The 14,956-nt window shown below is 32.3% G+C and overlaps 1 protein-coding gene across 1 annotated transcript in view; it reads left to right on the top strand.

Annotated features, from left to right (window-relative positions):
- pum (pumilio) overlaps positions 1-14,867 on the top strand; it is a 116,966-nt gene extending 102,099 nt beyond the window's left edge. Inside the window, exons 10-12 of the mRNA XM_089106858.1 lie at positions 1,752-1,914; positions 5,660-5,828; positions 10,991-14,867. Coding sequence (XP_088962984.1) covers positions 1,752-1,914; positions 5,660-5,828; positions 10,991-11,234 — 576 coding nt within the window. The 3' untranslated portion in view covers positions 11,235-14,867. The remainder of the gene's footprint in view (positions 1-1,751; positions 1,915-5,659; positions 5,829-10,990) is intronic.
- The last annotated feature ends 89 nt before the right edge of the window (positions 14,868-14,956 follow it).

Genomic DNA, 14,956 nt, shown 5'->3' on the forward strand with positions numbered 1-14,956 from the left:
GTCCACTAATTTTTATTTAGTAACAGTTTGTAAGCTCCTGTACCACGGGGCCAAGCAAAGTAGATGTTTAGCAAATCATAAAAAGATTGAGATTATTTTGAACTGATCCGTCTTTGTTAACAGTTTCCAAAAGAGAGTGGTATACATAATGTCTTTTGTAGGACATGGAAGGAAAGGCATTTTCATTAAATTCTTTACTATTTTTAGAGACTTAAACCATATATAGTGTATTACAGGTAATTACTTGATAAAAAAGAAGTAATGTCACCTCTGATTCCGATAAAGTTGATTCTTATTTATACTTCCTATAGTAAACCTTCTTGGTTTTTGTCAACGTAATTTCGTACCAAACCTTTTTGTTAAGCTGCTTCCTTGTCAAATCGAACTCTTGTTTTAAGCATGTACAATCACAGGCCTTTAGGGCCTCTGTTGGTATATTGTTTCTTATGACAGTAAGATGCTATTCATTGCTGCGTCTACCTATATATCTCTTAAATTTTTGGAAAAACTAAAAATAAAGAAGCTATCCCGCTTTTTGACAGAAATATTCTCTCCATTTGGGAATCCCATTTTAAAGTGACCTATTTAATCGATATAATATATACAAAGCAGCAGAAATGCGCATGATTTCAAACTAAAAGTTTCAGTTCATAAATTATAATACTAAAAATTTAATAAACAAACATAAATCATAATCCTAAGCTTTTAATATGATATTACTGTGCAGTAATTCAATTAATATGATATGGTAAAATATTGCATAATATTACTAACATTTAGTATGTGATTAAAAAGTTCTAAACGAACTTAATACGCTTCTATTCCCCCTGGAGCCTTTGAGCAGGAATTTCATTTTTTTTTTTTTGTTTTTTTTTTTTTTTTTTTTTTTTTTTTTTTTTTTGAGTGTTTAAAAAAATAACTTTGTCTTCTCCCTCTTGCAGAGACCATGGAGCTTTGGTTGCAATTAGTGCATACGTTTATTTTTTCTGCTTAAATATGTACAAAGGTTTGGTATAAGCCTAGGGTTTTACCAGTGCATAAGGAAACATGTTAAGAAAACAATTCTTACGTCATAATATGCAGAATAATCCTAGTTAACATATTTTGGAGGGGGAGGACCTTTATCTTCACTATTTTCCTTGTATTTTCAGTTTTTCTAGCACATTTTAAATATTTCTGTCGGTTCTCTTAAGTCTTAAAAATCTTTCATAAACAAACATTCAGCCGCCATCTTACTACCCTAACCTAAATTAACCTAATTTATCAGTATTTGTCTATTAATATGTTTTTGTAATAAGTAATAGATGGCACTGATGGTGCTTAATTAAATACGTAGATTATTTGAAAACGAAAAAATGCAGTCGAATCCATGTTTATTTTTTAGAATTTTGTATAAAAGAAAAAATTGTACAACAATGAAAGAGGTGACAATAATGGTTCTCCTCCTGTAGAATGTGTTAACTAGGATTATTCTGCATATCATGAAGTAGGAACTCTTTTCTTAACATGTTTCCTTATGTACTGGTAAGACCCTGTGCTTATGCATAACATTATCTATCTTACGTGTTAAAGGTAACTTCTCCTCCTTGTAGGAGAAGTCCCCTGTATAAAGATCCAAAGTGGATTGGGAGGATTTAATATTTTATTTTTATGAATATGAGTTTGTATTAACAATTGTTCGTAGAAGATGATGTCCCTGAAGGTTGAACTTGTGTGTACATGTGGTTGTTGTAATGAATATTTATCTTTAGGTGTTCGCATTGTCTACTCATCCTTACGGTTGTCGAGTAATTCAACGAATTTTGGAGCATTGTAACACCGAACAGACTCTCCCAATTCTCAATGAACTGCATCAAAATATTGATCAGCTAATCCAGGATCAATATGGCAACTATGTTATCCAGCACGTTTTAGGTATACTTTTTCATTTTTTATTCATGAGTATTGCAACGCTGGTTTGCGTCATCGCATTTACTGTGTTGTGGCAGCTCTTTGTGAAGCCTAAAATAAGCTTATAAGCTTTGAATAAAATCTATATAGAGTCAAAGAGAGTCTTAAGAGTCAAAGTGATCAGAGGGCAGATACCCGCCCCCCCCCTACACACACGTCGTATTGTTCCGAAATGCGTCTAATTGAAATTTCGAGATAGCCATTCTGTTCAAAATAGTCTAAATATCGTATAACAATGCTTTTGGGGTGGAAACAAATCCCAGAGACTAGAGGCAAGGGTTGTATGTCCAGGGGGTATTAAAGATTTTTACGGAAGGTATGGTTGTTTAACTTCAGAAGAGGCTCACTCTTTGTCCCTTAAAAAGGTTATGTCAATATAAAACGAACAGAAATAAATCAAAAAAACTTTTGGCACAAAATAATTTTTTTCAAAAAAAAGTGAATAAATCCATTAAATCAAAAATGAACAAAAATAGAATAAAATTATCTACTAAACATACAACTACCACACATCAGTATTAATAAATAAATGAAACCCAAAACAAACAAGAATTAAAATAAGTCAAACTCAAAACGAGCAGAAATTAATCTGAGTAGGATTCTAAACCCTGTGATTTCTAAGAGCCAGAATATAATTTGTTCTTTACTGAAAAAATCCTTTTAAATATTTTCACTTTTACAGCTTTAAGAAATCAAAATCAGTTAGTATTTTCATTAACGAATATTAGCATGTGTATAATCAATTGACAGTACACGTTTTTTACAGCAAATGCGTTGGAATTTTTCAAGAAAGTACAAATTACGTTCTGGCATTGAGAGAGCATAGGGTTTAGAACCCTACTTAGAGTGATTTCCGATCGTTTTGAGTTTGATTTTATTTTAATTTCTGTTTGTTTTGGGTTTCATTTATTTATTGATACTGATTTCTGGTAGTTGTATGCTTAGTAGATTATTTGATTGTATTTTCGTTCATTTTCGGTTGAATGAAGCTCTTAACCTTTTTTGAAAAACTTATTTTGTGCGAAAAGAATTATGATTAGTCACTTAAAATATACTGTTGGGCTTGTCGTTCAACAAGAAAGGTTGAACGTTAATACCTAGAAGCCTGTGATCATTGCTTGGAATCAGCCAAAATGAGGTAATGTAATTGTTAAACTTTTGAAGTCCCTCTGGGAGACCAAAAAGTAGGATTTCTAATCACCTAATCTAAAAAAATAAATATAAAAAATTAAGAGCGTCTTTTTGTTATATACAGGGTGTCTCAAAAAAATATACTCATACTTAGAATAACGAGAAATCCTTTATTTATTAACATACAGTGAAATGGAATAGCTTCGAATATAGAAGACAAATGTTATTAAGGAATTACGTTCGCAAATGTTCGAATTGATGACCATTATTGCCCAGACAATGTTGATAACGCGCACCAAGGGATTCGCAAACATCACGAAACAGGTCATTAGGAATACCGTAATATTGTCTTTCAATTTTCTTTTTCAAAGCTTCAATTGTTCTTGGTTTGTTGTGATAAACTTTGTCTTTGAGGTATCCCCACAAAAAGAAGTCCAAGGGTGTCAGTTCCGGGGAACGTGCAGGATATTCATTGGCACCCCTTTGGCCAATCCATGTGTCTGGAAAAGCTGCATCGAGGTGAGCTCGTACATCGCGATGGTAGTGGGGAGGTGCACCATCTTGCTGAAAGTAAATTTCGCCCTCATCACCAAACATCTCAGAAATTTGTGGACCAATAAACTCCTGAAGCAAGTTAAGGTAGCTCTCACCAGTGACCGTTCCGTTAATAAAAAATGGCCCTATGATGCCCAGTGCAGATATCCCACACCACACTGTTACCCCGGGCAAGTTGACATGGTGTTCAAGTGTTACATGAGGATTTACAGGAGCCCAGTACGTGCAATTATGGCGATTGATGGTGCCATTTAATTTAAAGGTTGCCTCATCGCTCCAAAAAAATTTTGTGTGGAAACCCTGCATCCTCTGCACATTTTGCCAGGTACCATTCACAGAATTCAACTCGCCGGTCAGGATCGTCTTCGTTTAGGGCATGAATTGGGGTTGGAAATGTAGCATTTCCAGTGCAGACGCTTCATGATACGATGGAGGCTATCTTTTGAGATATTTGTTTCCCAAGTAGTTTGTCTAAGTAATTTCTGTGGTGATTGTAAAAGTGTTTCCTGCACCTTCTCTTCTTTTCCTGGGCTCGTAGATGTCCGCTGTCGTCCAGAATGGTTCTTGTTGACGTTCTGAACGGTTCCCTCTGCTTCAAATTTCTCTTTGAGGCGAGCAATGGTCCGGCGCGTTGGTGGCGATCTTGAGAATTCCGTTCTGAATCGTCTTTGCACTTCAATAGCATTTTCGGTCTTCCAATAATATTTCAGGACTAACTTCCTCTCTTCAAAGCTAAGTTGATTTCCTGCCATTCTGGGGTTCATACCTCACACCTGCAACACAAATAAGACACCATATTAGCGACGATTAATGAACATGATTGCTTAATCATATTTGTCTTCTATATTCTAAGCCATTCCATTTTGCTGTATATTCATAAATAAAGGATTTCTCGTTATTCTAAGTGCGAGTACATTTTTTTGAGACAGCAACCACCTTGACATTTCAGTTATTTGTCATATATGTGAATAAACTCTGTAATGCGTTGAAATGTATTTTTTTTTCGACATTCTGAAAAGTCAGTATTGAGTTTTTTTAATTTTACTGATAATTAAATTTTTCTTTCTTATTTTTCGGTCTCATTTTCAGAAAATATAAAGCTTAAATGCCCTTTCATTTAGGATATGATGGACTAGTGGCCATGAGTAGGCACAAAGTATTACACTTTATTGCTTGAGATGACACTTCAAATCCTTCTTCGTTAAAGTTAACGGTAGTGTAAAAAAAAAAACTACGTATTTCGTGCTTTTCATGAATGACTTTCTACATCATAGCAAAGAGCTGTATAGGGCTGGATGTGTGGAGTGTCTTTCAGTCACACAAAACTAGTAGGACTTGATGCTACTTTCTAGATTAATGGAGAAAATTTTGGTCCGTTGAAGTTTTTGAAAAATACCCTGGGTTTTGTATTGTATGAACAGGGAGTTTTATCAAAGCAATTGTTTATGCGCAAAAATTTTCGTTATTCAGTAGAGGCTCGTTTCTAACTTTGTGAAAGTGTGATTGATCCTTCATTTTTAGCTGTGAACTTAGACATGGGTGTTCGAAGAAGCGAGAAGATGAACATCTCATTAGTTAAAGCCCATCTCCCTCTGGAAAAAATATATGGGGATACTATTGAGCTCAATGTTGTCAGTAAAGATAATTGAGCTGGCTGAATCTTGGGAAGATTAGCACCTCCTTTTTAGGAATAGTGTCAGATGCCTGAACAGTTGTGCCTTTGGCTTAAAAACAATACTTTCTTTGTGTTTAACACGCACAAGCAATATTTTTCGTTCTCCAACTGTTTCGCAGAATTTCCTCAAAACATACGCGGAAAGTATGTCCCCATATCAAGGCTACCTTCCTTATTTATAAGTATTTCCTAACCTTCCTGAAAATAATCTTACGGTTCTTGGATAGCTTACATAGAAGTCCTCAATCATTATAGAATTCATTCTTTCAGTCTTGTATTACGTCTTACACTTCGTTCATCTTTTTTTTTTCGTCCAAGGATATGATTTCTTTTTCCTTACCATTTCAGAGCATGGAAAGCAAGAAGACAAGTCTCGTATTGTAGCGGCTGTACGTGGTAAAGTTCTAACCTTGTCTCAACATAAGTTTGCGTCAAACGTCGTGGAGAAATGCGTAACGCATGCAACCAGAGCCGAACGTGCTATTCTTATTGACGAAGTAATTGGATTTAATGATAGGTATGCTATTGACCTGTCTAAAGGTGGCAGTCTTCCACATTGTGAAACACATGTTTTAGGATTGCTTTTTTTTTACGTGAAATCCAGAGTTGTGTCTTAATCCTCAATTCCTACTCTTAATCATAATTACTAAGCGACGGCATACAGTTAGGCAACATGCTAAATGGTTGACCATTATAGTCACAAAGAATGCATGACTCAAAAAGATGGTTGAATACCATTTTATTTTTTATTATATTTTTTTGACAAATACAAAGTTTAACTCACTCGCTATAGTAGTAAGAAGTATAAAGGCTATAAATTGTACAGAAAATATTAAATATCATATTTTTCTGTAGAGGGTGAAGAGCTTTTTATGTATTCTTATGGTGGGGTGGTTTTTATAACTTACTATTTTTTTGCATCAATATTTTTACATCATTTTAATTTCAACAGATTTATTTTAACCCTCACTAGATTTTAGATTAAATTTACGACCATTTCCACTACCAACCTACGGCGTATAATTGTTGAGGTTCCTTTTAATTTGCTGGTATTTCTTTATTCGCAAGTTTATCGGAGCAACCTATTATGATCCATCTGCTTCTGATAGCCTTTGTAAGACTAAGCTTTATCTAAACCAGGTATTTCAATTTTTCTGGCGCGTTTTGCTTCGATCAAACCTTTTCAGGTGTTACTTGGAAAAGCCATAACATTCCTCTTCTTCCTTGTTGATTTCTAATAGAGACTCATTATATAAATGACATAATATTGCTTCTAAAACGCTTAATATTTTTTTTATTTGCGCGTCCTTTTATTTAAAGAAATTTCGTCTAAAAGAGTGAATTTCAACACGGACAGCTTTTGAATTGGATTTGTTCTATAATTAAAGAGGAACTACAAAAAAAGATTGAATGACATTACTGTGGTATTGAGAATACTGAGAATCGCGATTACAGAACTGGCTGTACCCTAGTAAACAGTAAACCTTGGCCCAAAGTCAAGGTCATATCCAGGGGGGACCAGGTTTTAACCCCCTCTCCTGACATTTTTGTCCGACGCGTAAAAATAGTATATAAAAAATGCCTATACAAAAATTTTATGCGTTTTGTAAAGTTTCTTTTCGTAATCCCCTCCCCCTTCCCGAACAAATATCCTGGATACGCCCTTTCTTACAATAATAAGAATTCGAAAGTTTTTTCAAAGATACTGGTGTGAGCAAAGCGTCAATTAATGATGATTCGAAAGCGTTAACTAATATTCCGATTCATTAAGATGGTACTCAAGTGCAAATACGAAAGGTTGCCTTGCAAGTTGCAACTTAAGATTTTGAATTCGAATTTGTAGTGTAAAAAAATGGTTATTTTACATGCATTAATATTATGCAGCATTTCCTATTATATTACACCAAATATAACAAAAAAACTGTTGAGGTTTATAAATGTTTTCGTTAAAGCAAAGTTTAGTGTTAGGGGTGAAAAGTAAATGGTTAACTTCATAAATGATTATTTATATAAATGGTTAATTATTTTCTTCATGGGAGGAACAAAAAGAAACATATGTGTAGAAAAAAACCTGACTGAAATTAGTTTTTTAAACTTTTTCCAAATACAAGTCAACAGTGAAAGCCTAATTTTAGAGTTCGAATAAGTTTAAATATAGTAAAAATGAAAAATAAAAAAATTAAATTGATTTTAATAGTGTTTTTGATAAAATATTTCAGTGTAAAAATTAGAATTTGCGACAAAAGGCGTCAGATTTTGAAATTGAAAAGATGACAAGCCTTACGTTTGGTAATTTACGTTTATATTTTATATATATATATATATATATATATATATATATATATATATATATATATATATATATATATATATATATATATATATATATATATATATATATATATATATATATATATATATATATATATATATATATATATATATATATATATATATATATATATATATATATATATAATGTTTAAGAGGTAATTACTTGGCAAAAAAAAAAAAAAAAAAAAAAAAAAAAACTGTCGTCCTTATCCAGCAATTGAGACAAATGTGCACTTGAACGAGGCTTTTACCTTACCCATCTATCCAACTACCTAGGACCAAACAGTATACCCGAACCGTTAACCGAATAGAAATGTCCAAATCCATGCAAAGTCGTCATCAATAAATGTAAGTCGTTGTAAATTTACCAGCAAAAGCACCTTAAAATCTAGCAAAATATTTCCAAGTAGAACCTTCCATTTAGGGCTCATCAGAAGAAAAACCACCTGCCTTAACGGGTTTCGAGGCTTTACATTCTTTACCCGGCACGGTGGAGCCTCTACCATAAGATCTATATGGTAACCCTATGTCAGGTCAAACTTGTGAAATACATGCATACTAGTCAAGCTATTAAAAATTACATACAAAACGTGTTTCAATGTTTCCATAATAAAATCCCAGAGGTCACTGAAAGAGACCATTCTGGAACAAATGAAGACATGTCCAGATGTATTTTTTATTGGTATCTGGAACCAATTACCAATTTAAAGATCCTCAAGCTTGTTTCAAACCCACTACAAACTCAAACTTCCAAAAATGAAAAGCGCAAGAGAAATTATATTAAAATATCATTCAGTATTTCTTTATAATTTTTTGTATATTTACTTAAAAGTTCATGATACATGAAACTAAATTTTTTGAATTGCCAACTAATTTTTTTGGCAGAAAAACCCCTTAAGATCAGTTTTTTGCTCAGCTTTTTACATCTATTTTTAAAATCTGTATAATTACTGCATATTTTTGCATACCTAAATAATTGGGAATAATAAGCCGAATAAGTAATATTTGAATGTATATTACTTTCAAGAAATGGAAAATTAATTACCTCAAAATTAAAATCATCCGTTTTATTATATAATTTAAAAACTAATTTATTATTATTTGAAATATTAATATTTAAATCTAAGAAATGGTCGGAGTGTCCCATCCCATAGCTAGGCTCAAGAATTAACTCTTGTGGATAAATATTTTTTGAAATCTCAATAAATTCTGCACAATTTATTACCAAGAGATCGTCCAGATATCTTTTATTATTTGAAAGGTTATATTTTAAATTGCTTGGGCTGTTTTTATTTATCATGTATTCATATTCTAATTGACTTAAAAACAGGTCTGCTATGAATGGACTCGCATTCCCACCCATAGGAATACCTACAGTTTGTTTATATAAATTCCCTTTAAATCTTATAAATGTATTAAATAGAACAAATTCCAATAAATCGCATACCATATCCAAGCTATAACATCTTGAATTAATACTACTTCTAAAGAAATTCGTCCATCGGTCTTTTTTATTAAAATTATCAATTTTCAAAAATCCTATTTTAGACAAAAGAAAAGATTTCTTTATCACCATTTTCAATTTTTCGAATACTAAATTTAGTGACAAATTTTTATACAGAGTAGTAAAATCAAATGAATCGACTCTTTTAGCTGAAACATTTGCCAAAGAATCTATCACTTGTAAGGAGTTATTAACACTCCAATATGGGTTAAAGTTAGAACATTTTTTAATTCCGGAGCAATATGCTTTAAATTTATTTCTAATTTCTCCTAAAATTAAAGATATATCAGTAGCGGCAATTCCGGTTGGACTCCTTGCTGCCCCAGCAATAAAACGTGGTTTTGGTGGATTTTTATGAAATTTTGTCTTCCAATATAAGAAAGGAAACTGTTTATTATTATCATTTATTTTAATATTGAAATTTTTTAAAATTCTTTCTTCTATATTTTCAATTAAACTATTCTCCTCCATATGGGCCTTTTCATATGTATTTATTGTTTGTATCTCTTTTGATAAAATATCAAAATAGTGTTTCTCACAAATTATGGCAAAATTATTGCTAGCTTTATCAACTGGTACGATTATAAATTCATTTTGTATATTAGCAATTGCTTGTTTCATATTGGCATTATAAAATATTGAATTTTTCACATAATCTGTTGGATTAATTCTGTACATGCTATTTCTTACACTAGTCAAAATCAAATTTATCCAATTCTGAAATCTATCTTCAGTAATTTTCTCCTTCTTGCACCAATTATCAATAAATAAGTTTAAATTATTCTTTAGTCTCTTAAGAATATCTGCTGGCCTTATGCGGTAAGAAAGACGGAACTTAGCACCCATTTTCATTATATTTTGAAGATCACGATGCTTTATAATGGACAAATCTCCCGTTACAATATGCTCATAAGTTTGATCGACATACGGTAAAAATTGTTCGCAACTACAAACCGGTTTCCAATTACTCCCCTTGTCCAGTTTTTTAAGTATTGAATTATAGTTAAAAATCATTTGACCAATTGTTTTTGAAAATTTATATGTTAAAATTGGACAACCATTATACACCAAATTACATGGAAGGGCATTCTTTACTCTCCGCTGGTTTAAGATTCTTGGCAAATTAGTATCTTCTATTTGTTTAGAACAAAAATTAATAGACAAATATAATCTATTATCCTTATTTACAATTTTATCAGATTTATTATATTTTGAAATAAAATTTGATTTAGCTAAAATGCAAACTGCATCATAAATTGATTTATTTTTTGAGTTACATGTTGTACTACTTTTTGCAATCCAGAATACTTTTATTAAATTATTCCTTGATAACTTATTTAAAGATTTTATTAAACTAGTCATTCCATTAGTCTCAAATATGTGACCTAAATCGATTAAAAATGCATTCAAATCTAAATAATTCTTTTTATTATTTTTCCTATGTCCTCTTGATCGGTTTTTACGTTTAGTGGGGCAATTAAAAGAAGGGTGCTCAGTTTACCCATTGATACAATTAGGAACTACATTCGACATGTCTCCCTATTTCGCAACTCGATCATTTATATATATATATATATATATATATATATATATATATATATATATATATATATATATATATATATATATATATATATATATATATATATATATATATCAATTGAGAATTACTTGATGCACTTGATAACGTGTGACGTATTATCCGATGTTTTGTGCGTTTTTCTGGATGTTTGACCAGTTATCTGACCACCTGGCTTTCTTTTTTTCATTCCTATTCTTTTTGTACTAACATTCGCGTTATTTATTATATTGCTTACGTCCAACCCCTTTTTTTATTGCAGTGCACCACATGGGGCTCTCCATACGATGATGAAGGATCAATTTGCTAACTACGTAGTTCAAAAGATGATAGACGTTGCCGAGCAATCGCAGCGAAAAATATTAATGCATAAAATCCGACCGCATGTGTCAACACTGCGAAAGTACACCTATGGAAAGCATATCCTTGCCAAGTTGGAGAAATATTTCTTGAAGAATAATACTGATCTTGGCCCTATTGGCCCGCCGACGAATGGAGCTATTTAATTTTCAAATGCAGCTGCTCGAAATCATTCAACGTCATGTTTTTAAAAAAATCCTTTGTGTTGAAATAATATTCTAGTGGATAGCTGTAGGTAGGTCCAACTTTTGGGGGCCAGAATTTTCCTAGGTGAGAGGTCTGAACTTGGTGCGGGATTTTCTTATCCTCCCCCCTCCTCCCACCTATGTAGGTATATTCAAATGATCACACTTTTACAAGGTTTTTTTATGGGCAACGTGCATAGTGATCGGTATGATGTACTACTAATTCTAAATGAGAAAACTGTAAAGAATATCATATTTACCATGTTGCAACTAGGCTTGTTATGAATATTCCAACCTCTGATTCTCTACCAAGTTTTAGAGCCTTGTTTTTCAGAGGAAAATTAATAACTTTAAATTTATCTCATTTCTAAATCCATTTGTAGTGTTGTCTTTGAAGATGGTTGTCAGCTTCTTTTAGGGGACGTCTATGGCCCTTTCTGGTGGCAGTCGCGATCTTTTGAGGAACATGTCAGTGACTTGCTTTATTGCAGACTACGAATGTTGAATATTGAATTTAGAGTTGTTGAATTCAATATTGAGTTGTTGAATATTGATTTTATACATGTTGAATTTAGTCCCCTGAAAGGACGGATATAGGTTGAAAGAGCTGAGAACTACGAGTTATAACCTTTCGTTTTAAAAAGGGCTTAAAAAGGCTAATATTTATTTTTAAGATCCAGGTGAGCTGGATTCTCTCTCCTCCCCCATCTCTGTCGAAAAATTTTCTCGAAAAAATATCCAAGTTTATATTCAATGTATTGTAGTAATATTGAAAATATTGAACTATATTCTGAGTGCATTCTTAGGAAACGACAAAACAGACAAAAAATTGTTGTCAGTGCTATCTTATAACATCTTATCCTTTCCAGTTTTGTGGAAGACTAAGTTGAGCCACAATAATAACTCAACAGTAAAGATATGGCATAGACTTGTTGCCATTCAACTTGCCATATGAGGCGATGAGAGAATCCCTTCTGTTAGAGGGACCATTATACTTTTCCTTTCTTTTTTTGTGTGTAAGTGTTTTCTGTAGATTTTAGAATTTTTTGTGTTTTTTCTTCATGGGAAGAAGACTTATTTATCGGTCTGTCCGACTGTTTCTTTATTATCAGATCGGATTTTGACGGGGCCAGGTTATTTGTTTATCCAGGAAAATTTATAGTTTGCCTGGTGTAGCTATACTACTTGCATGCATTACAGATGATATTAACTCTTAAGAAATGTAAATATTGGACAAAAATTTTTTAAACGATTCTAATTGAAGTTGTATCCCCCTTTTGAGTAGAGCGTTTAATAGTAGTAATGCCACTTGGTAATCAGCTATTTAATTAAACTCAGAGAATGGCAGCCCCGCCCCCTTATGCTCCTAGTTTTTAAAAGGTCCTAGTTGGATCACTTTTTTGACTGGACCATCGGTATTTTTCACTCAAAAAATTATTATGGACCCTTGTTGGGGAGGAATAATGATTTGGGTTAAAGTAACACCCATTTCATATTGTTTGGCTTTGGTTAAAATAATGTTGGCTTGAGCTAATGATGTAACCAGCTTTTTTTAATTGCTTGCATTCTAAAGTTTTATCTTATGCTCAAGGCCCTACAAAAATCAGAATGGAACCATAAGGAGGTTCGACTTCGTGGAAAAACACCATTCAATTTATTCTTATCATGATTTTTTTTTTTTTTTCCTTCAGCAAGTTTGCTATAAAAATAAATCACATGAAGTTGATGTTGTCGGATTTCTATTTCTCGTTCACCTCCTGGTGGGGAGTTGAATGAGAAGCTGGTGAATGAGGGAGGTGAACCTCCTGGAGGTTTCTCTCCTTATGCCACCGTTTATTGAGGCTACAAGACAGACACTGGCACATAAACCTCTTTGGGTCAGCTCATAGATCTCTGGGAAAACGGAGCTTTAAAACAGCTTTGTTTGACTATGCACATCTTTTGAAACAAGTTAGGGGGTAATTGTCTCCTGTTTTAAGATAAGTTACAACAAAAGAAGCATTATCAAACTGCAATCAGCTGTCAATTTCTATTCTTTCGAAATTGCAAAATGTCTCAATTTTGCTTGGCTCAGTGGTTTTTTAAAGTTTTGAGACTTTTTCTTTAACTCTAATTTTTTAAAGGAAGTCTCTTCTTCTGAATGGAGAAAATCTTACAAGTTGCTGAACTAAGACAACCTTCCCTATTTACGTCTGCTCAAATATGGCTGGTATAAAACTTTCAGTTAGAATGGTTAAACGTATATAAAGGAAACTCGTGTACAAATTTTGTAAGATTCTCTAAAGAAATCATATGTAAAGTGTACAGTTCAACCGATTTGATTCTGTGTTTCTGTATTTTTAGTTTCCCTGATAAAAGCCTCGCTTTGGCTGTATCCAATGGATAATTATTAAGATCCCCAGGAATAGATTTTAGACCAAACATCTCTGTTTCCATCGCATCTAAATATGTTTTTTAAGCTAAGTTTTTGAATCTCCTACCAGGGGTGGCACTTGCAAAAATAGTCTGGTCAAAATGACATTTTTAGTTGGCTCAATGTTTTTATAACACAAAAATATTAGCGTGCTGTAGTTATAGGCTGTAAACTTGTACTGCCTTTATTAATTTAATGGTACAATTAAATTAATGTAATAACAATATAACTTATATTACTTAGATTGCTGTTATCTTGGTCACGGTGGTATGTAAAGGTTTTTGTCGCATTTGTTTGTATCCATGAAAAAATGTATGTTTGTTCTCCAAGGTTGTTCAGAAGGAAATACTTTAACAAAAAGCGCAAAATACTGTGACCTTCAGAAAAAGACAACTATCTTCTGGCAATATATTTTGAATCTTTATCTTACCCCTCCTGTCAAGATTTTTTAGGCTACCCCTCCCCCCAATCATGTTAAAAAATTGTATGGGTTGGCTTGGTGTTCACATGTACATAATCATACATAACATAAATGATTAAAATATGAAACAGAATTCTCTTCATTTTTTGCTGTGTCAAAATGTTTCGTTGCATCTGACATGTGTCGATGGCAAAAAGATTGTATTGATTGTTGTAGAACTTTTACTGCATGTTACAGAACCATAATTTTTTTTTTTTTTTTTGTGAAAATATACAAGTTTTGACCTGAATCATGTTTTAAGTAGAATCCATATTGTTAAATATGTGATTACGTGTATAGAGAAGTATTCTTTTTAAGCCTTTAAATTACAGTTAGATTAACACTTAACCCGCTCTAAGAGCTGGCAACCCTGCCTCCTACTTCTAGAAATATTGGATACAGCCGGGCCCTATTGATGCATATTTTACAGCTATACGTATTGTACGGTTATTGACTTAATTTATTTAAAGGAGTGCTCTCTTAAAAGCGAATTTTCAAAGTGTACAGATTTGACATACACAACTATGTACTTTAATGTACAGTTTTTTACGTTTTTATAAAGACAAGAAGAAGCTTTTGTACTGATTTTATTTATTTGGTTGTTAATGAAATACGGTCCGCGAAAATCCGATCGATTCTTTATTGTTTTATCAGTGCCAATTTAGGATTTATATTTAGTAAGTAAACTTTAGTTTGGATATATATATATATGTATATATATATATATATATATATATATATATATATATATATATATATATATATATATATATATATATATATATATATATGTATATAAATTACAAGAGT

Source organism: Artemia sp. Qi Xiang Cuo, chromosome 21 (assembly GCF_049724085.1).
Source record: "Artemia sp. Qi Xiang Cuo chromosome 21, ASM4972408v1, whole genome shotgun sequence".
NCBI classification, from domain to species: domain Eukaryota; kingdom Metazoa; phylum Arthropoda; class Branchiopoda; order Anostraca; family Artemiidae; genus Artemia; species Artemia sp. Qi Xiang Cuo.